We start from the raw sequence: 23,187 nt of genomic DNA, 5'->3' as shown, positions 1-23,187 counted from the left end.
GGAGCTACATATTCAAAATTTAAAAAGAAACTACAATAAAATGAATTTGCACGGGAATTTCTACGCTTCTCATTTCTAAACACGGGTTATTAGTGCAAAGCGCTTGAAAGCCTACTGAAATTGTTCCAAAATATTTTAGGTAGAATATTTTGAATTCTCCACTGGCAATATAATGACAAGATGTTTTGGGTTCTAGCAGCAGGCACCAAACCTACATAGCTACAGCACATTGTTAGGAATCATATGAGCCCAACAATCAGATTGTCACTGTGGAAGAGAGATGGCATTGTTCTTTTCTTGAGGATTTACTACCTTAAAGGTAACCTTTCTGAAATGCCTGCGTTTCAAACCAAGACCATGTTGCCTCCAGAACTCTGATGGGAAATAAAATCACATGTCAACCTTCCAGCATTGCCTTGGCAGCATCAATGAGTAAAGGCCGAATCTCATCACATGCACGTCCAAGAACAGTATAACCTTCTTTATCTTCAATGTCCACATCAGCTCCATGCCTGATGAGCAGCAATGCAACCTGAACAGCACCAAAATCCAATCATTACAATGGTTCCAGTGTGATAAATTCCACTTGTGTGCATTTTAGAAAGAGAAACATAAGTACCTGCTTGTCATTACATATGGTGGCATACATAAGAGAAGTTTGCCCAGTATTGTCAACTGCATCTACATTTGCACCTTCCTCTATCAACAACTCACATACTTCTGCTTGACCCGCACTTGCAGCACGATGTAATGGAGTACAACCAAACTGAGGTGGAACATAACATAATGACATGGAAAAACTTTTAAAAAATGGTTTTTATGACTTCAGTAATCTGCCAGGCATATTTTGCAACCAACCTTATCTTTCTGATTAACTTTGGCACCATGTTCAATCAAAATTCCCACCACCTTTGTACGGCCTTTACTTGCCGCATAATGAAGGGCAGTGCGACCCTCATTAGTTACAGCAGACACATTAGCCCCTGCCAAAATATGGAAGCTTCAGCCAACTGGGCATATAGAATCCACGTTAATAATGGCTAATCTATCCACAAACTTCCAAGAAATGATAATTCTGGGAGACCTATGATTCTATGAAAAAGATAAGAAAAGCCAAAAGCTTTCAAAAGACTAAGGAGCAGAAAATCCTCAAGTTCTTTGTGACCTGTTTCAGACAGACCGAAGCTATAGTCTATGACTGACCAATAAAATGTAAGTTACAGCATGAGTTGGAGACTGGACTCTGTTCTGTGATGATCACCTTACTATTGTGTTGGGATGACACCAAGCTCTATCAAGGCACTTTAAAGTACATGTTAAACAAAAATTCAAGGCCTTGTTTACAATGTGGAGTGGAGGTCAGGAGTCAAGTGGCGTAATGGGCATCAAGGGAGTGTTGGGGTTAAAGGCCCCAAGGACTCTTTTTTGTATATTTTGACCCTTCCATGCAGACATATTTTTACCATATTTTTTGGCCCCAATTTGGAAGTTATAGACATTTACATTATGTTTATAACTTTTGGTCATTGGCCATGTGAACATGCCCAACTGACCTAAAAGTCACTTATCAACGAGAATTGGTCCCAAGGGACTTTTAGAGGCTCAATCTTGCTCTCCATTTCTATAAACAATCTACTCTACTTTCTCTCCTCAGACAGCAGCCCACTCCTTTTGTGTTTTGGACCAACTGATCACACCATCACATCTCTTTCAGGGGGTACAGGTGTGACAGGCTGTCCACTGGGATGTAGATACCACCATGAAAGGGTCTAGTTGAAAGTTCAACAGGAGGTTCATCCCTGGAAGCACTACCCACGTCTGAAGACCAAGACTTCAGGATGCATTGTCATTGTAATCTTATAGTAAGTAGATATAATATATATGAGTCCAATATGGTGCACATTTTAGGCTTGTGAGCCAATGTCAGTGGTCTTGAGTGCCATTTGGTTTAAAAACCTCTCCTTACTGAAAGTCTGTTTGTAATGTTAATTTTTTCCGTTGCAATGTGTACTCTTGGAGACGGTATGATGAATCTCATGTTTCCCTCGAGCCTGTTTTGTAGTGTGTTTATTCGGTTGCAATAACTACTCTAGGTGATGGCATAGTTGAATCTTGGGTTGAATTATCAATGTCGGGCACAAGTGTAAGGGGCAATTTATTGTGTTCGGTTAATGGAGCTGAGAGATGAAAGTGTGATGGCACTACAAAGATAAGAGTCAATCAGCCAGAGAAACAAGGGGACAGGCAAGACAAATTGTCCAACTGTGGTGTTGATTCCACCACAAAGGAATAAGCTGGTCACTATAGAGTGCATAGGGTGTTCATCATCTGGCCAGTAGCTACAGAAGATGTTGAGGTGCAGTACCAGTATAAAGGATGAGAGTGTCTCAGGAACAAGAATGCAATGCCAGAGGATCACTGCAAACTCATTGTCATATGTAGACAGTCTGATATAAGCCCATCTTCAGGCACATTGTAGGTTGTGGGTCGCTGTCAGACGCCAGAGTGTAATTTGTATCACAGCTCTTCTAAATATAAATGTATTCACCCTCATTTCTGCTGCACATGCAACATGCACTCTTGCCAATGTCAGATTGTTCTCCATCTTTGTGCTATTGTTAACAATTACAAATTAACTCTCAGCCGCCTATAAGAATTTATGATATTGTTCTCAGCTGTGCAGAGGTCAAATAAATCCACAAAATTTCAAGGTGATCTCCACAAAAATCGAAGCAAGTGGTACTCCTGATTCCTCAACAATGAAAGCATGTATGTGTAAGTATGATTCAACCATACATGGAAAGCATGTGAGTGAGTTTTGAAGGCTTCAATGGCAGTCGGTGGAGTGGCTCATCCTGAACAAAGTTGATGTTCATTACTAGTTTGGATATAATCTACAGCAGAGTGCATAAATACGTGGCATGGTGTTATTGTTTGGCACTGAATCTGAGTCCAAGACCCACAAACACATGAGATGCCAAAAGAATGATAATTGCATTCCTGCTTGCGTTGCATGGAGGAATACCTAAAATAAACATCGTGATAGAAAATTGTAAATGTGTACACAGCAAGACAAGTAGCTGTGGAAGGAAACAAAGTGGATTAAATCAATTAACAATTTTTGCGAGAGTAATATTTTCTGATCCTAACCTTGCTAAATAAGCCAATCAGAGAAGACGATGCTGTAGAAAAGACACACAGTAAACCAGGTATGAAAGCATTGATGACATGAGCTCTTGCTAATAAGCATCCTCAAAGTAACAAATGCAGAAACTTGACAATTATAGCTGCCCAACACATGCATATGCTTGAATTTTATTGAATATGGAAGCATGGATTATTGCAATACTTGGGCGTAATAAAGATCAATGGAATACCAAGTTTTGCAATGTACTAAGCTACTTTTGAAGATTGAATCAGTACCTCACAAAAGCATTCATAAGGGAAATGATTTTTATAATTGTTGGACGATCATATCAATGAGAATTTCAGACAGAATTCCAATCAGGCATTAAATTAGCCACACTGCCTTCCAATGCATTTTCAAAACAACTTAAATCATATAGATCTCAGGACCAAACCTATGAACTAGTCATTATTGCGGAAACAAGCACAATGAATCACTTTAATATTTATAGAAAGACTATAGATGATGCTACACATCTTTGTTTTTAAGTCAAATTTTCACAAAGAAGTTGTCGTACCAAATGTTTCAGATGTGAGAAATATAATGATGAATTTTTTACCTACTTCTAGCAAAACTTCTACAGCTGAAATGTGGCCACTGCTTACAGCTGAGTGGAGTGGTGTCCATCCTTCTTCATCACCAGCATTCACAACAACCCGTGCAAGTTCAGGATCTCCACAAAGAATCCTCACAATCTGCAGAATCAGAAAAGCAGTTCACATTCATGTCATGTAGTTTCTTTTCAGTTCTAAAATAAATACTACCAAATGGGCTATGGATCACAGCTTTTGTGAAACCAATGTCATGGAAGCTTCTTAGATGGCTCAGTTCTGCTATCAAAACCCTTCCACTCTTACATTCTTTGAAATTTGATATAACATCTCTCATGGGCCAAATTTGGTCTTAAGAAGACGTTAATATATCTTTCTTTCTTTCTTTCTCCATTTTTGTATAAAAACCGAGCTAAGACAAGAATCTCACTATATGCATTACATTTCTAGATGCCACTGGGGAATGCAGGGGGGGGGGGGGGGGGGGTAAGGCAAATTTGTTTCGCTAACCCATGCAGTTGGATTCAAATCTCAGTATGTGCACTACTTGACTATATTCCAGTGCGGAATGTAGGAATTGAATGCACGATCTTCTTTCTGGTCTCTGCCATAGGGTTAAAGCTTACCAAATGAGTGACAACCATATGAGCTTGGCTTTTTTGTTTGGACAAGGACAAGAAGGAAGTACCTGAGCATGGCCAGAAGCAGCGGCAACATGGAGGGCGGAGCGTGAGTCTTGGTTTCGGAGGGAGCATGCTTGGCGGAGGAGGTGTGGCGTGGAGGAGAGCGCAAGGAAGAGCTGCTCGTCTGCAGAGGACCCTGTCTCCGCAGCCTTGAACATGGCCTCCTCGTCGTAGGTAGAAGGAGGAGGTAGGGCGGCAACTGCATCACGCATGTCTGCATCCGCCATGGCCCCTCCGAATCAAAGAAGCTGAATCCAAGACGGAGAGAGGAATGAAACAGAAAACACAGACAGAAACTGAAACAGAAACAGGGTAGAAAAGAAACCACTCTCCTCCTGCTTGCTTTGCTCTGTTTTCTTCTCTTCTCTTCTCTTCTCTTCTCTTCTCTTTTCTTTTCTTTTCTTTTGTGTTTCTGTTTCTGCTTCTGCTTCTGCTTCTTATTCTGTTTGTTTTGTTCATGTTCGTGTCCTTGTCCTTGTCCTTGTCCTTGTCCGTGCCTGTGCTCATGTCCGTGTCCACGTCTATGTGTCCATGTTCGTGTTGATGGATGGAGTGTCACCGGCCGCAACAACACCACTAGGAAATGAAATGAAGCGAAAGTTCATTACATGAGTACCCTCGCATTGCACACTACTTACTCGTTGTTAAGACTAGCCAGTCTATGACCAACCATGCGAATCGTATTGCGGTCTTCAGTGCTTCTCCTACTAGGGTCTCCCGTTCCGTTGGTATGTCCATTTATCCCTCGTCAAATCTCACTATATAGTCAAATATTACGAAAATAAGAGTGGAGAGCTACCTTATCATAATTTAGCCTCCAGGATCCTTTAGTGTGCCGTCACTTCTCATCTATGTACACCTCATGTAGTTGACATAAGGCGTATACACTATTTTTATCTACAGGGCACTCCCATCCCGTAACTTCCCGGATGTCATCCACAATGCTCCGGATTTCATCAAAGCCGGTTTTCTTTGAGATTTCTAGCACTTTCTAGCTAATAAATAATGAGACTGTAGAGCTTGAGTACTATTCGATATCAGAAAATGTTGCAGACATCGTCACAAAAGGCACTTGGAGCTGAACAACTACAACAACACCTTCAACCAGTGTTGCCTTTTGATGGCTAACATTGCTTGTCATGAGAACGGTAGTCCAAAAATTTTGCCCGTCAAATGACGGTTTGTAAAAAAAAAATGCCCTTCAAAAAGTAAATACATTGAATATTTGTACGAAACAATATATTATACCCTTCTATCCTTTGCATCTTTCCAATTTTCATGTACACGATCCCATTGTATTTCTTCAATGTGTGACCCATTCAATGAGACTCGCATTAAATCATCTAAAGGCTCTATATTCAATCGATTTCTTTTCATCTCTTTGGAACTCAACAACTAAAACCAACGAAAGCCCAGAGAAGGCGTGACAAGAGAGCAAACCAAGAAGCTAAAAGAGAACAAAGAATTCAAGAAAAGCAAAACAATGTGGTAAGTGATCGGATGGTGGAAAACGAATTGCTTGAAGGAAAATGAATTGCTTGAAGGTGTATCATCCCACACCATCAAGGAACCATAGGTGCAATCAAAAGAAGAAAACATGGCACAAGTACGAGCAACATTGGTAGTTAACAGAAGCAACAATGATATTAGGCAAGCCATTGTAAATTTCTGTAGAGGGAAATATAAGAATGATTTAGCCATTAATAGAGTCGGAAAATGCTCTAGCCATCAACATTGGATATGTAGTAATTTCCTAACCATAGGAAATAACTATTGATATGATGAGAAGGATCATTGTTAAAAGTTGAGGATTTGTATTGAGACAATAATATACAAAAGCATGAAATGTCAGTCTCTATTAATCTAAAGTTCATACCAAAGAGAGAGAGAGAGAGAGAGAGAGAGACGACACAGGTAGAAGAAGAAGAGTCTCTATTATCTAAAGTTCATACCAAAGAGAGAGAGAGAGAGAGAGAGAGAGAGAGACGACGCATGTAGAAGAAGAAGAAGAAGATCGCTAGAGATGCCTGCAGGACATGGACAGAGATCTCGTACATGTGATCTCTTCGCTCGCCGTTCAGGTGGAAAGGTTATATCCATCTCTCCACCTACCTTCGCACCTATAGAATCGATGACTATGTCGACATCAAGGTGAATGGTGCCATCCACAAGGGTATGCCTCACAAATTCTACCATGGACGCACAGGTGTTGTCTAGAATGTCACAAAACGAGGGATTGGTGTCCAGATGAACAAACAGGTGAACACTAGAATTGTGAGGAAGAGAATACATGTTCGTATTGAGCACGTGCAGCCCTCACGTTGCAAGGAGGATTTGATTGAAAGAATCAAGAAGAATGATCTGGTCAAGGCTGAAGCCAAAGCTAAAGGTGAGAAGATTTCTACTAAGAGGCAGCCGGAAGGACCAAAACCTGGTTTTATCGCTATCTTGGAGATTGTTACACCTATTCCATATGATGTTAATGATCTTAAGGGGGCACATTGATTAAAGTTTCTTGTATTTTGTATTAGGTTTGAGCCTTTGTCAATTTTGTATCCTGAACTATGATTTTGATTCTTAATTGCTACTTCTACCATGATGTATCACCTATGTGCTTTTTAAGTGGTGTCCATGGCAATGGAATTTTATGAAATCTTCAATGAGGATGGTTTAGTCTATTTTAATCTTAAAGAGAGAGAGAGAGAGAGAGAGAGAGAGCTACCTTAGATGGGTGAGCAGGATTGTTGCAGGAGATGTTGTTGAATCTATGAGTAGCAGGCAACGAGCAACAAGCTTCGAGTAGGGATAGTGAGCACTGAGCTGCGAGCTTCCAGCAAGGTGTAGGGTTGAGGGAGCAATGAACAAACAACAGGAGAAAAGGGGGGAAATGGGGTAAAAAGGGGGAAAAGGGAAAGGAAGGTCTTAGATGGGGAAACGGGGAATTGGGAAGAAAAGATTCATAATTTAGACTCTATTAGTTTTTTTACCTTTTTGTTACACACATCTATGAGCCTTTCAAATTCCTACACTCCCAATGCAACCAAAATGTTAACATTGTTCCTACTACCTAGGACTATAATACTATTGTATTGGTCTTAGTAAAATTTGATGGTATTAGGAAATTTTAAGCCTTCATTTTTACGTTTTCATAAAACATATGCCCGTCAAGATTGATGGTTTCATTTTTAAATTAACCTTCATATACGGTTAAATTTGCCAAAAACGTTCAAAACGGCCGTCAAAAGGCAACACTGCCTTCAACGACTAGGAATTGGCCCAATTCAAAGTCAACTTAATGGCTTGACCATTGAGGGGGCATGTTAGATATAATCGATGATTAACAATGTGACAACGAGCGTTTCCCAGTTGTCTGGAAGGGATCCCAGCAACAATAGTGCTAATACCTCGTCGGCAAGAGGTACTTCTAGAGAGGTGGTTTGATTCATCAGTCCTTGGAAGGCATTAATATGCTCGGCCATGCTGGAGCCATCTTGATACTGGAGTCTCATGATTTTTCTGAAAACTGAGACTCTATTCACATCGTTCTTGTTTTCGAACATCATGCCAATCTTCTTCCAAAGGATGTCGACACTCATCTCTTCATCAAAGTTGTTGTATAGTCTCATGTCTATAAAACACCTTATATATGCAACCAACTTCAAATGCATGACTTCCCAAGTCGATGCATCGATCTTGTATGGCTTCGTCTTGTCATATCGCACCGGCAGTGACAAGTCTTTGCACACGTCGAGCATATCTCGCATCTTCGACTTCCACACTAAGTAGTTGGAGCTGATTAACTTGAACATTCCACTAAAATGTTCCTCCATCGCTCAGATACCACTTGTAAGGATTGGAACTGGCCACAACCAGTTTCTCTTATACATGTTTAGGTGCACAGACAGGATACAACAGAATACGAAGAACTCAGAAACGAGACATAGATATTTTACATGGAAAACCCGAAAGGAAAAAAACCACGGGGGTCCACAAACCTCGAGAAATAGAATCATTATAATCGAGAGGAAATACAACAGTGAGAATCTCCAGGCAATGACCTATGAGTTCTCCTTTGTTAGATCGACGACTATAGAGTTACTCACGCACGCGCGCGCACACACACACACACACACACACACACACACACACACACACACACACACACACCGTTTCAGTTATAGAGGCAACTACCGTCAATAACTATACAATATTTGATCAACTACATAACATAATGATTGCCCTAGATGTATATATACTAATACACACACACACACACACACACACACACACACTCTCTCTCTCTCTCTCTGTTTCAATTATAGAGGCAACTACCTTCAAGAACTATACAATATTTGATCAACTACATAACATAATGATTGCCCTAGATGTATATATACTAATACAACATTTAGGGCTATTTACAAATATGGCCCACTAAGGGCACATTCTGACTATTTACAAATATAGTCTCCCGAATCGGCTATAATCGATTTTCGATTTCAATTTTCCCATTGGTTCCATCCGATTCCACTAGTACTTTTACCATCCAGTGGGACCTGTTTTCCCAACACTTTGAAGTTGGTGATTTGGTTTGGCTTGTACGCTGAAATATTGCCACCACTTGCTCTTGCACAAAGTTGGACTACAAGAAGTTGGGACATTTCCTTGAATCATCGAGAAAATCAATTTGATTGTTTTTTGCTTAGAACTCCTGTTACATTTAATTATTCATAATGTCTTTTATGTATCCCTTCTTAAATCTCAACATCTATCTCAACTTTTGGAAGTTATCCTTCTCCTCCCCCACTAGTCAAATTTTCGAAAAGGGAGAAGAATGAGGTCGACAAGATACTCCTCTTTCATCGACAACTTTAATACCGTACTTGTTAAGATTCTATTACTAATCAATAGACCAAACTAAAGTAAAAGAAGGAAAATAGATTGGATTGAATAACCCGTTCCACCTGACCACCCTCGAGCTATGATCTAGACATAACCAACCTACCACCGACGTCCCATATCGTTGGATATTAGGATGACTAATACCTTGGAAGAGATAAACACGATCGTCGAGACGAAAGCCTAGCATGCACCACCGGTGTCTAAGACAACAACCTTCCGACGTAATGTGCTTATGAGGGTAGCTAAGCCTCATATTTATACCTTTTCCTAAGCCCCTTGAATAGATGTGTCTTTCTAAAAGACTCTCCATTCATTGGTTGTCCAAATCATGATAGTGCATCCACCTATCATTCCTTCCATCCAATCACATTAGTACCCTTTTTAACATTAGTGAACATACCCTTCACTTATGTAAATATTAGTGACCTACCCCCACCTACGTTATGTGTACATAACATACTCCCGTACTTCAGAAGATTGCACTCTTGTAATATAAAGTGAGGAAATTGTGCCTTAAGAGTATGCTCGCGTTCCCATGTGGCATCATCAATAGGTTTATCCATCCATTTGATCTTGAATAGCCGAATCTCTTTGGAACGTAAACGTTTAGTACAAGAATCAAGAATTCGTTCAAGAACAAGAGGTTTGTAAGAAAAATCCTCTAATGTTACAAGATCCTGGATTGTGATGGTGTTATCACCAGAGCCTAAAAATGGTTTTAGACAATTGACGTGAAAAATAGGATGAATACCAACATTACGGGGTAAGGCAAGGTGATAAGCAGATGACCCAACTCACTTAAGGATTTCAAATGGGCCACAATATCGTGCGGCTAACTTAGCGCACTTGCCCGTAGACAATGACGTAGAGTTAGTAGGGACACACAAAAAAACTTTTTCACCAATAGTAAATGTATGAGAACATCTATCCTGATCATCATAAAATCGATCACGATCTTGAGTTGTCTTGACATTTTCTTTGGCAATATGCAACATTTGGTTCATGTCTTGCAAAAAATTGCGTGTAATGTCTAATGTATCCCGATGAATCGTGACATCGACTGGGGCACATGGCTGAAAACCATACATCGACATAAAAGGACTATATCCAGTGGATGTATGTTTAGAGCTATTATAGGCAAATTCTAAGATAGGAAGGTATTGCTCCCACTTAGAAGGGGTTTTTGCTACATAAGCTTGAAGCATGTCCTCAATAATTTGATTAACTTGTTCAATTTGTGCATCAGACTGAGGATGATCTACGGAACTCATGCTCAACGTAGTTTCTAGCTTCTTAAAGACTTGAGTCCAAAAGTCAGTAGTAAACTTGGAATCTCAATCACTAACAATATTCATAGGTGTTAAGTAATTAGGTAATTAACTAGGGTTAATTAGAGATTAATTATATGGTTATGTTAAGCAGCAGAAGATTAGTATGATATGCGCGTGAGAGTGTGTGAGAGGAAGAGAGAGAGAGAGGAAGTTACACTTATGAGCACGAAGATAAATGGGGGATGATTGACTATATTGAAAATGTCATCAATGTACAAAAATACCCACAATGAGGTATATATACAACCCATGTGCAAAGGTGCACATGTGTGGGTAGAACATAAGTACTTATGTGTTAAGTCCTACATTAAATGTACTAAGGAATGGAGGATCTAGAATATCCCACTTAAGTACAAGGTCCTATTTAAAGGCTTAAGGTCAACACATTAACTAGATTCGATCTAGGTAACTACTAAGTTACATGTGTTGACTAACTAGATTAAACTAGTTGAGCTTGATATCTTAACATGCCCCCTCAAGCTCAAGTGTGAGGCGTCCAATGTCTGGTTTAGCTTCCTTCGGCTTCGTTGGCATCGGTGCGGCTTGCGGCTTTCTTCGTAGCGTTGCGCGGCTTTCTTCGCATCTTCGCGGCTTCGTTGCGCAGCTCTCCGCGTCTTCGCGGCCTCGTTGCACTGCTCTCCGCATCATCGTGGCCTCGTTGCATGGCTCTCCGCGGCTTTGTTGCGCGGCTTATTCTCCCCCTCAAGCCTGTGACGAAGGCTTGGATCCTCGGGCTCTTGTTCGGCCACTACCTTCATCGCGAGGGCATAGTGATGGGCCATATACTCGTTGTAGGTGTAACGAGTGACTTGGGTCTTCGCTCGTGATGAGCGGCGGAGTTTCTCGTTTGTCGATGTGAGCGCCTTCTTTACTCTGGGTGTCCTCATGATGGGTACACCGAACTCACTGTCTAGTGAGCGAGCCAAATCATCTGAATCACGGTTGTCGGGGTGGACCTCGACTTCGTATTCGGGCATCTTACCTTTGGCTTTTTCCGATGTCGGACTTGGCCACGACGTGTTTTCATCGCGGGGAGGCTCTTGTGGGCCAATTAGCTCGGTAGAGCTTGGATTGTCCTTCGGTGGAGGACTTGGCCGAGTTTCGTCGTTTGAGTTGGCGTTCAACTCTTCCTCGATCGGGTTGGATGGAGTCGCATCAGGCTTATACCAAGATGCCGATTCATCGAAAACGACGTCGCGACTTATCCGCACCGCACTTGTACGCCTTTTTCGCGGACAAGTATCCTATGAGGATACATTCTTTCGACTTCGCGTCGGGCTTCTCTCGACTTTTGTTCGGGATGTGTACATTCGCAATGCTTCCGAACACCTTGAGGTGCGAGAGGATGGGCTTCCTTCCAACGAAGATCTCGTATGGAGTAAGCTCTTGGACTCCATTGGTGGTGCACCGGTTCATGAGATTGACGGCCGTGGATGCCGCTTCCGCCCAATAGAAGTTCGGCATGTGCTTCTCATGCATCATGGTGCGTGCTACCTCGAGTATTTGCCGATTCTTTCTCTCGGCTACTCAGTTTTGTTGGGGAGTGTGTCGGCATGAGAATTCTCTACGAATGCCTTCACCTTGGAGGTAGGAGGTGAACTCGTCGGAGAAGTACTCCTTTCCTCCGTCCGATCGTAGGCATCGAATGTGCCGACCGATTTCTTTCTCCACTTGGCTTTTGAGCCTTTGAAAGTGGGAGAGCACTTCGCACTTCTTCTTCATCGGGTATATCCACACGTAGCGCGAGTGGTCATCGATGAAGGTGACGTAGTAGCGACATCCACCGAGCGTCGGCGTTTGAGCCGGTCCCCATAAATCCGAGTGGATTATGTCAAGGAGGCCTTTGCTTGCAGAGCTCTCCTTCGGGAATGGGAGTCAATGTTGTTTGCCGAGTTGGCATGCTTCGCACACTCGGTCAACTCGTTTCGATTCGAAGGCCAGAAGTCCAATTATGACTCCCTTTGATTGCATTCCGCGAAGCCGTTGGAGGTTTACGTGGCCGATTCACTTGTGCCACAACTCGATGTTTGTCTCGGCCTTGAGACCTTTGGCGTACATGGCCGATTTTACCTCGTTCGAGTCAAGGATGAACAAGCGACTGTCTCTCCGTCCCTTGGCTATGAGTCAGCCGTCTTTCTCGATGAAGCAACCTTCATTGTTGAAGCAGACTTGCATGCCTTGCTCCACGATTTGACCGACCGAGACCAAATTCTTTGTTATTGTGGGCATGTGCAAGACATTCTTGATGCAGGTTTGCTCGCCTTCTTTCCCGAATGGGAAATCGCCGATGTGCCGAATGGGATGCAAAGTGTCGCCTCCGGTCTCTATGTAGCCGGGTCGATCCGGCGTTTGCAAGTCGCGAAACCACTCTTGGTGCGACGTCATGTGGTGTGAGGCGCCGGAGTCTACGAACCGCACGTGTTTGGAGTTAGAGGTGCTTGCGGAGTTTGCAGGATCGGAGGCCATCATAGAGTTCGCTCTATGCCTCATCACGAAGAGTCCGCCGTAGTCCGCGTTGTTGCGTTGTTACGCGCGTGCGTGTAGAAGGGGCTGGACCACGGGGGTCTTGAGCCCAGGAGCGAGAGAGAGAGAGAGAGAGAGAGAGAGAGAGAGAGAGACTTGTAGATACGCGAAGCGAGAAGGAGAGATATAGAACGTAACACTCGATTTCAATAATAAGAGTTTACAACGACAAGAGAATACAACTCTGACGGTTACAACCAACAAGGCGACGATGGACCTGACACGGGGATCCTACTCACACACACAGACAGCACTCGCTCGACTCCCAGAAACAAAACAAAAAGGGGGGAAGAGCCTCTGCTGGAAGCGCACGGGCTGTCCACGAAGCAGAGGCAGTGATCTTCCGACCCACAGAGACCGACGACCGGAGGAGAAGAGAGAGCTTGGCACCCAGATCTGCAGCAGCACTTCGTCCTCCCTAGCGCGCTATATCCCCCGTTCCTTCCTCCTCTCTCTCCTTAAAATAGTTCCCCAAAAGGGGGTTACCCCTTTTCCTTAGACAAACTGCTTTATTCCTTGCCCCTGTCAACAAAGATACGCGCAAAATCCCCTAATAAATGTGCACCACTAGTATTTACACCAGTCGCCTTAATTACGAATTATGTACAATATATCAATCCTCGCGTCCACCCGTGTAAGAGCCGGTTCATGAGCCTTTTTCTTCGATTCCGCCTATGGCTGGTTTTCTTCACGACATCCACCCCCACCAAACCACGCATCCACCGGCATGCGCCAGAGACGGGTAGACACCGAAGAAAATCGGCTTCACTCGTCGTTCTCCGATTCTCCACCGGACCCGAACTGATCGTCGTCGTTACTCTCGCTCGCCGGCTCCGGCTCGTCTTTGAACCGCTTCTTGAACTCTTTGATCTGCTTCCCGGCCACCGGCACCGCTAACCGTGTACCGTCGAGTTACGCGAGGTGCTACGTGCCATTGTCGTTCGCGCTCATCACCGTGTAGGGCCCAAACCATCTCCTAGCGAACTTTTGCACCGCCTTGTGATGATTGTCGAGGCTGATGTCGTATACCAAGACCCAATCGCCTTCCTTGATCTTCTTTGGTCGCAACCGGTGCGTCCGGTTGAACCAGGTCTTGTTCCGCTCCCTTGCCGCTCACAGCTTTTGCTTTGCCTGTATCACATCCTCCGGCCTCCGCTCAAGTTGCCGAATCCGCGCCGCCAGCAACTCCTCCCAGCTCATTTCGTCCTTCCAATCTACCGCCGCCCATGAAGAAACCGTCCGTTCCACCGGCATGATCGGCTTCTGTCCGTACATTAGCTCTGCCGGCATAAACCCTATCACCGAACTGTGCGTAGTTTGGTCCGCCCACAGTGCGTAAGGAAGGAGTCGCGGCCAATTCCCGACCTACCCTCCGCATGCACGCACCAACACCTTTACGATCGGCTCGTGCCCATGTTCCACCTTTCCGTTCGCCTCCGGATTGTACGCCGTAGTGAGGGAGAGTTTGACGCCTAGCCGGTCGAACAGATCCTCAGCCTCCCACGCATCCAACTCTCCCCGGTCCGCCACGATCCTCCCGATGCACCCGTACCGACACACTACTTCTTCGATCAGGAACCGGCATACCGTCGTCGTTGTCTTGCTTTGCAGTGCACGACCTTCCACCTAGTTCGTTAAGTCTTCCCGTGCAAGCACCAGGTATCGCATCTGTCCTACCCCCATCGGCATCGTCACCAAGTCTACCATCCACTTGAAATGGATTGTAGGCGGGTAGGTCGGGTGTAGCTCGTCCCGGTGTCGGACTACGGAGTGCATCTGACAGCTTTCGCAAGTCATTATGAACCGATGCACGTCCTGGTACAACCCCGACCACCAGTACTTCTCCTTCAGCTTCTTGAACGTGGCCCACGTTCTGCGGTGTCCGGCCCAGGGGCTCTCGTGAAATGCCGCCAGTAATTTCCCCTGTTCTTCTTTCTTTGCCACTACTCGGAGTGGGATGCCGCTCCTCTTCTTTGGGTGCCTCCATATGCACCCGTCCCGCAGGAAGAATCGATACGCCTTCTTTCGTACCCGGTTCGCCTCCTCTCTCGCCCATGCTGCATCCGGCGTCATCGTCCGTAGGAACCTCCCGATTTGGAGCCACTCCCCGTCGTACTTGCTTTCGTCAAATTCGTTAAGCGCCGGAGTGTCGCTTTTCCTCGTCGTTACGTTAGCCGACCCGAAGAAGTCCTCGCCGACTTCTTCGTCATCCGAAACCATGCCGTCTTTGTCGTTGAAACTTGCTCTCGAAAGCATGTCGGCCATGGTGTTGTCCTTTCCGGAGATGTGCCGTATCTCCGGGTTCATGGACTTAATGTACGCTATCCACCGGAGCATTGCTAGGTACGGCGTCGCGCATCCAGAAACCATGCCGAGTATGGACAGGCAGTCCGTCTCGATGATCACCTCCGTCCCGATCAGATAATCCTTGTCGGCCTTGACTGCCGAAACGACACCCCAAAGCTCGCGCTTAACTTGGGCGTATCCTCGCTACCGCTTGCTTAATACCTTCGCCCCGAACCGGATCGAGAATCGTACGCCGTCCTTTTCCTCCTGACTGAATACCCACCCGATCCCGGTCGGGCTGGTGTCCACCGTCACGCAGATGGGAACATCCTTGCCGTAAACCGCTTTACGGAGAGCCGGTGCTACCGTAAGCGCCTCCTTTAGTCTTTGTGTGCTCCGTTCTCCACTCAAAGCTACGCCCCTTTTTCAATAGTCCGTAGAGGGGTTCCGCGACATGTGCGTAGTGCGGGATCCAGATGTGGTAGAACGCTGTCGTGAAGAAAACCGTCCACAAGCGGAATCGGTGCACCGGAGCATAGGAACCGGCTCTTCATGCACGTACGCCTTACGTTGTACATAAGAGAGAATTAGGGACATGGAAGATCCGAGGTAGGTAGATTCGGTAGGTAGGAAGTTAATAGGAAACGGCTCTCTTCTTGCCTATAAAAGGAGGGAGACGAGGAAGAGGAAGGGATCGCGGAGAGTCGAGGACGAAGTGCTGTCGGTTTGTGGGCGAAGGCTTCTCTCTCTCTCTGGCTCGCAAACTCCATAGCTTCTTTCTGTGCAGGTTTCATTAGGCTCGCGCTGCTCTGAGGAATGCCCGAGTGCTTCCGGCAACACCTCTAAACCTCTCCTTCCTTTCTGCGCGTTTGCGAACAGGCATCGGCATCTGTTCGCCGGCCTGTTCGGTTGTAACTGACTTTGTGTTTTGATTGATTGTCTTTGTTAATACATACATACATTCGTGTCTCTCTGTGTCGCTGTCCCACTCGCGTCTTTGTGTCGAAGGGCCGTGTCCCTGTGAATCTACGCTCGCACGCAGTGGGTCTCTTCTCCTTTCTCTCTTGCTCTTCGGTACAGGACCCCCGAGGTCCCGCCTCATTCCACGCATCCGCGAGGAATACCTCGACATCTTGGTGAACCCGACGTGAAGGAGGCGACAGAAGAGCAGAAGATGAAAGGGTCGGATCTTGCGGAGGCAATGGCTTTGGCCGTGGATCGGATATTGAGCGCACGCGAGGGCTCCGGCGCCCTCGACAGAGCCATTGAGGCGGTCGTCGGTACGATCGGCCGGTTCAACGGAAGGGATGCCACGAAGTATTTGGCATCCTACAGGGCAGAAATGCTGATGCGGGACATTCCAGAAGAGAGGCGTCTTGCCGGGTTCCCTCGAGTGGCGATGCCGAGCATCCATGCGGAGGTGCTCGAGGTGCGGGCAGAGAGCCGTACCTGGGAGGAGTTCGAAGGTCGACTCCTAGAAAAATACGGCTGGACGATGCGCTCCGGCTTTCGAAACGGGAATTCATGGAGTGGGTGGAGTCCCCCGGCAAGGGGAGAAACGCGTCGGCACTCCTCCGGGAGTTCGAGGAATGCTTTGCGCGCCTTTCGGCGCTTGACCGAACCGTTCTGGATACGAGCCGGGTCCTACTATTCGTCAAGTCGGTGGACGAGCGGGACCGGGATCAAGTCGGCTCCTTGCTGGAAACCGAAGACGGGCTGACGACCGACTGGGCTGCGGTTAAGAGAGTCTGTGGCCGTTTCGACAAACGGCGAGAATGGGCTGATAACGGCGCGGCCGGTGCGGGCTTTGTCACAACAAGGAGGCTTGAACCGGCACCGCAAGGGCGAAGGGAAGAAACCCGGGAATGGCTCGGAACCGGTCCGGCTTCGACCGACATGGTCAGTGGCTCGTCCGGAGGAGCAGCGCTGGAGGAGTTGATGCGGGCGATAAAGGATCTCCAGATCGCCCAGACTCGAAGGGAAGGCGGCGAACCGGCTCGTGACCGACGGCCGGCAGCAGGGAACAGGTGCATGTGGTGCGACGAGGTCGGCCACATCCGGAAGGACTGCGGCGATTTCGCAGAAGCGTTGAGGAACCGGGTGGTGTACCTATGGGAAGGCCGGGTGCACGCCGGCGACACCAGAAGGGCCCTAAACCGAAATGACTGACGAGGAGGAATGAAGAGACTGATGGAAGAGGCAGCAGCACTCCGGCACTTCACGACTTCGACGAGAGCAAGTATGACAACGAGTGGCTCCGGATCGGTGGATTTTTGAGGACAATGACGCCGGATGCGTCATGGATGAAGGACAAGGCCAACCGGATCCGGAAGAAAGCTTACCGATTCTTTCCCTGGGACGGATACTTATGGAAGCACCCGAAGAAGAGGAACGGCGTCCCGCTCCGGGTGCTGGCGATGAAGGAAGAACAGGAGGAGCTGTTGACGGCCTACCACGACAGCCCTTGGGCTGGACACCGTGGAACGTGGGCCACGTTCGAGAAGATAAAGGGGAAGTACTGGTGGCCGGGACTGTACCGGGACGTGCATCGGTTCGTGACAACTTGCGAGAGCTGTAAGATGCACTCCATGGTCCGGCATCGGGACGAGCTTCACCCTACGTACCCTCCGACCATCCACTTCAAATGGATGGTAGATCTGGTGACGATGCCGATGGGCGTAGGACAGATGCGGTATCTGTTTCTGGCTCGGGAAGATCTGACGAATCAGGTGGAAGGCCGAGCCCTTAAGAACAAAACGACCGCGGTCGTATGTCGGTTCCTGATCGAGGACGTGATATGTCAGTACGGGTGCGTCGGGAAGATCGTGGCTGATCGCGGGGAGTTGGACGCCGAAGAGGCCGAGGAGTTGTTCGACCGGCTAGGAGTCAAGCTCTCGCTCACCACTGCATACAATCCGGAGGCGAATGGGAAGGTGGAGCGTGGACACAGACCGATCGTCAAGGCGTTAGTTCGGGCATGCGGAGGTCAAGTCGGGAACTGGCCGCGGCTGTTGCCTTACGCGTTGTGGGCGGACCGAACTACGCACAGTTCGGTAACCGGATTCATGCCGGCAGAGCTCATGTTTGGGCAAAAGCTGATCATGCCGATGGAACGTACGATCTCCTCATGGGCAACCGTGGACTGGAGAGACGAGATGAGCCGGGAGGAACTGTTGACGGCGCGCATACGGCAGCTCGAGCGAAGACCGGAGGACGTGGAGCAGGCTGCGGAAAAGCTTCGGGTGGCAAGGACAAGGAACAAAGCCCGGTTCGACCGGACGCACCGGCTCCGACCGAAGAAGATCGAGGAAGGCGACTAGGTGCTAGTCTACGACAGCAGCCTCGACAACCAGCACCGAGCGACACGGAAGTTCGCAAGAAGGTGGTTCGGGCCTTACGTGGTACAAAGCGCCAACGACAACGGGACGTACCATTTGGCGGAACTCGATGGCACGAGAATGGCGATACCGGTAGCTGGGAAACGGATCAAAGCGTTCAAGAAGCGTCACGACGACGAGCCGGATCCGGTTAACCTAGATCAGGACGACGAACGATCCGAAACCGAGGAAGAACCGACGGGCGGGGAATGAAGGCTGGACCGGTTTTCTCCGTCCCAACTCAATTTGGCGCATGCCGGTGGATGCGCGGTTAGGTGGGGGTGGATGTAGTGAAGAAAACCGTCCACAAGCGGAATCGGTGCGCCGGAGCATAGGAACCGGCTCTTCATGCACGTACGCCTTACGTTGTACATAAGAGAGAATTAGGGACATGGAAGATCCGAGGTAGGTAGATTCGGTAGGTAGGAAGTTAATAGGAAACGACTCTCTTCTTGCCTATAAAAGGAGGGAGACGAGGAAGAGGAAGGGATCGCGGAGAGTCGAGGACGAAGTGCTGTCGGTTTGTGGGCAAAGGCTTCTCTCTCTCTCTGGCTCGCAAACTCCATAGCTTCTTTCTGTGCAGGTTTCGTGAGGCTCGCGCTGCTCTGAGGAATGCCCGAGTGCTTCCGGCAGCACCTCTAAACCTCTCCTTCCTTTCTGCGCGTTTGCGAACAGGCATCGGCATCTGTTCGCCGGCCTGTTCGGTTGTAACTGACTTCGTGTTTTGATTGTTTGTCTTTGTTAATACATACATACATTCGTGTCTCTCTGTGTCGCTGTCCCACTCGCGTCTTTGTGTCGAAGGGCCGTGTCCCTGTGAATCTACGCTCGCACGCAGTGGGTCTCTTCTCCTTTCTCTCTTGCTCTTCGGTACAGGACCCCCGAGGTCCCGCCTCATTCCACGCATCCGCGAGGAATACCTCGACAACGCGCATGCTCCCAAGAATCTGCGGACCTCCGTGACCGACTTGCAGTCATGCTTCATCGCAGAGATGGCTTCCACCTTGGCCGGAGACGGTTTCCGACCGTATGGTCCGCATAGGTGCCCGACGACCATGATCTCTGATTGCCTGAAGGACGACTTTTCCCTGGAGAAGGTGAGCCTCGCGCCTTCTAGTCTCTGCAGCACCTTCTCGCAGTCATCGATGTGGGACGCCACGAAATTTCGACATCCGTCCGGCCCGATTGCCTCGTCCTTTTTCTCCACCGGGCATCCCCTGATCGGGATGTCGTCTAAGAATGGCATGGTGATGTCCGCGATACAATCCCTGAGCACTTTGTTCATCGCGGTCACCATGTGAGCCACTGAGTTCCTCCCTCCTTGTGGCAGGGTACACATCCGCACTAGGACGAGAGGAGTCCACATCGTTGTAATGTCTCTGCTCTCCACGGCTAGTTGGATCTGATCGTACCCCAAGTACAGATCACTGATAGAATAGATCGACCTTCCAGCGAAGGCCTCCGCGAACTCATCTATGGTCAGTCTGATTCCTGCATTACAGATGGTCACCTTGTTGACCGGTTGCAGGTCTTGAATGAAGCGCAGTGTGCCGTTCTTCTTCGGCACCGTAAACCACCGATTCGAATACAGGGCACTCGACGGTTCGAGGATGCCCATCTCCACCTTTTGCTTCAGGAGCTCCATCAACTTCGGGATGTGAGCTCTCGGCACCGGAATCAGCTTGAGATTCCACGGTACATGCGGTACCATGAAGATCACCATCGGTTCGACAACTGTCGGGTCTACGCACCTGATCTCCTCCAGTGAGAATGCGAAAGCCTTCCCATGCCTCCCGAGCATTCTCCGAAACCGGTCCTCCTCCGCCGGCAGTAGAAAGGCGCCCCCACCGACCTTGAGCTCCCGTAGCATTATGTCGGTGAACCGATGCCCTGTGCCAGCCGGATTCCGTAAACTTGGGTCCGACGCAACCCCTTTTATCCGCTCCTCGCTGCCCTCCGGCAAGGGTGCCGCGATTGGCCTCACCTTCCGGTCCACAATCTTGTACTTTGTATCCACGCGGGCCATCCGATCCGACCCGATCCTTTCCCCGAAGTCCGCGATGACTTCGTACATTCCCATTGACCCTACCGGAACGGTCCGGTCTTCTCTAAGATCTTCACCGATCACCTTTCACAATTCGCCCAAGGTGTCATCAAAAGAGACCACCTCCACGGCGCCGCTGATGTCTTCGTCGGGGAAGAGGACTCCGCATCCCCTGAGCCGCTCCTTCGCTCGCTTCCTCTCCCGACCGCTGACGCCGGTTATAGTACAACCTCCGTTGTCAGAGAACCAAAATTTCCTACCTATGGTACAAGTCTTCTTCCGTACTGTACATTTGTCCGGACTATCTCGGCCCCATGCCTTGATAGCCCTCTCTAAAAATCCCCTCGGGTTTCGCCGTCGAGGGCCTCGCGGTTACGCTCGTGGTTTGGTCGCACCGTTAGCAACTGGACCGAGTGACGCCCGTCCTGGCTCTTGACTCTTGCATAGGTTGAACCGTTGTCCAACACCTTGGTCTCCATCTGTGCCGCTGTGATATATGGCTCTCCTAGTATAACCGGATGCGAGGACGTCTCCTACATGAAGAAGTGCTGGTCAATCTCGACATCGCCGATTTTCACCCGTACGTTCGGACAAGTCCCATGTAGTTCTTCCGTGGCGCGCGTCGTTGCCTGTATCTTCCAGCCGTGCTTGGTGTTGATCGGCCATTTACCCTTCTTGTAGAAATCCATGGACATCAGGTTGATTTCGGATCCATGGTCAACCAATGCCACCACCGGTTCCAGAACGTTGCCGATCCCTACAGGGATTTCCATAGTTGCCCTGGCCCAATGCGGCTTCGTGTAGTGGTTTCCCACCAGCTCGTCTTCCAGGGCTTCATCTTCCAGGTGCGTGGTCCGCAACTCCACCGGCTTCTCCGGTTCCGGCTCCGTCGAGAGCCTCTTCCGCTTCACCAAGTCTACGATAGAGTCGTGGAACTCCCTCTTGGTGATTCCCAGCACCTCCCGCAATGATAGCTCCACTTTGCTGTCGAGGATACCGGATCGTCCCAACCGGTGACCTCCTGGACCCACTGTTCCGCGCGGTCCACCTCTTCCTTCTTCAGCCGAACTCCGGAGAGGCCTTCTAGCACTAGCAGCCAGAATCCGGAGTTCTTCGCCTTCCGGGTCTCATCACCCCCGACCCGAATTCCCGCCGACACCGAGTAGTTGACGGCTTCGACGTGCCGTGCCGCGGCCTCTTCCATCAACCTCTTCATTCCGTTGCTCCCCTTATTCAGTTCTAGGGCTCTCCAGATCTCGCTCGCGTGCACCCGCCCATTCCAGAGGTACACCATGTTGGTCCTGAGCGCGTCGGCGAAATCTACGCAATCCTTCTGAATGTGACCAATCGCGTCACACCACATGCACCGCTGCCCAGCCAGCGGCCTCCAGTCGCGAGGTTGTTCGCCGCTGTCTCTCCGAGCCTTTGCGATTTGCAGGTCGCGCACCATCTGTGTCAGCTCCTCTAGAGCCGCTCCTCCGGATGGGCCTCTGACCACGTCGTTCGATGCCGACCCCGACTCTGGCCAGATTCGGGTCTCTTCCTTCCTATCGGCCAGCACCGATACCGGCTCCTCGAGCCTCCTCCCCGGGACCGGCCCCGACCCCGACAAGCTTCCGTCACTCTAATCGCGCTGTTTGTCGAAACGGCTGTAGACCCGTTTTATGACGGCCCAGTCTGCCGTGAGCCCACCTTTTCCCTGTCGAGCGCGTCCACCGACTTGACAAACAGTAGTACTTGACTTGTTTTGAGCACCGTCTGGTCCAGCGTTGACAGCTGCGTGAACCGTTTTTCGAACTCCTGGAGGAGTACCGACGTGTTCCTTCCCTTTCCGGGGCTTTCCACCCACGCCATGAAGTTCCGCCTCGAAAGCCGAAGCGAGTCGTCAAACCCGTACTTCTCGAGGAGCTGTAGCTCGAACTCCTCCCAAGTTTGGCATCCGGCCAGCACCTCGAGCACCTCCGCGTGAATGCCCGACGTCACCACCCGAGGGAATCCGGACAGCCGCCTGTCCACCGGGATATCCCTCATGATCATTTCGGCCCGGTAAGCCTCCAAATAACTTGTGGCGTCTTTCCCTCCGAAACGGCCTATAGAGCCGACGATCGATTCAATGGCTCTGTCGAGGGTACCCGTCCCCTCACAAGCGCTCACCAGCCGGTCGACGGCCACCGCCATTGCCACTGCTAGCTCCGACCCTCTCATCTTTCGACTCCTTTGCCGCCCTGTTCAGATCGGGTTCACCAAAGATGTCGCGTTGTTACGCGCGTGCGTGTAGAAGGGGTGGGACCACGGGGGCCTTG

The 23,187-nt window shown here is 48.5% G+C and overlaps 1 protein-coding gene and 1 pseudogene across 1 annotated transcript; one reads left to right on the top strand and one right to left on the bottom strand.

The window, feature by feature from the left end:
* Window positions 1-86: 86 nt before the first annotated feature.
* LOC147850649 (Ankyrin repeat family protein) lies at window positions 87-4,720 on the bottom strand. The gene is made up of 5 exons (XM_087336785.1): window positions 4,427-4,720; window positions 3,747-3,882; window positions 859-983; window positions 620-766; window positions 87-532 (listed from the first exon to the last, which is right to left on the bottom strand). The coding sequence occupies exons 1-5, from the start codon at window positions 4,646-4,648 to the stop codon at window positions 398-400; spliced, it is 765 nt and encodes a 254-aa protein (XP_087192911.1). The 5' UTR covers window positions 4,649-4,720; the 3' UTR covers window positions 87-397.
* Window positions 4,721-6,423: 1,703 nt separating this feature from the next.
* LOC147850648 (large ribosomal subunit protein eL21x/eL21w pseudogene) lies at window positions 6,424-6,926 on the top strand (annotated as a pseudogene).
* Window positions 6,927-23,187: the final 16,261 nt, after the last annotated feature.

The sequence above is a fragment of the Azolla caroliniana genome, unplaced genomic scaffold, assembly GCF_043228905.1.
Source record: "Azolla caroliniana isolate FFs.n. ecotype wild unplaced genomic scaffold, voAzoCaro1.0.p SCAF_21, whole genome shotgun sequence".
NCBI classification, from domain to species: domain Eukaryota; kingdom Viridiplantae; phylum Streptophyta; class Polypodiopsida; order Salviniales; family Salviniaceae; genus Azolla; species Azolla caroliniana.
Note: the sequence above shows the minus strand (reverse complement) of the source record. Positions and strands in the feature narration are given on the sequence as shown.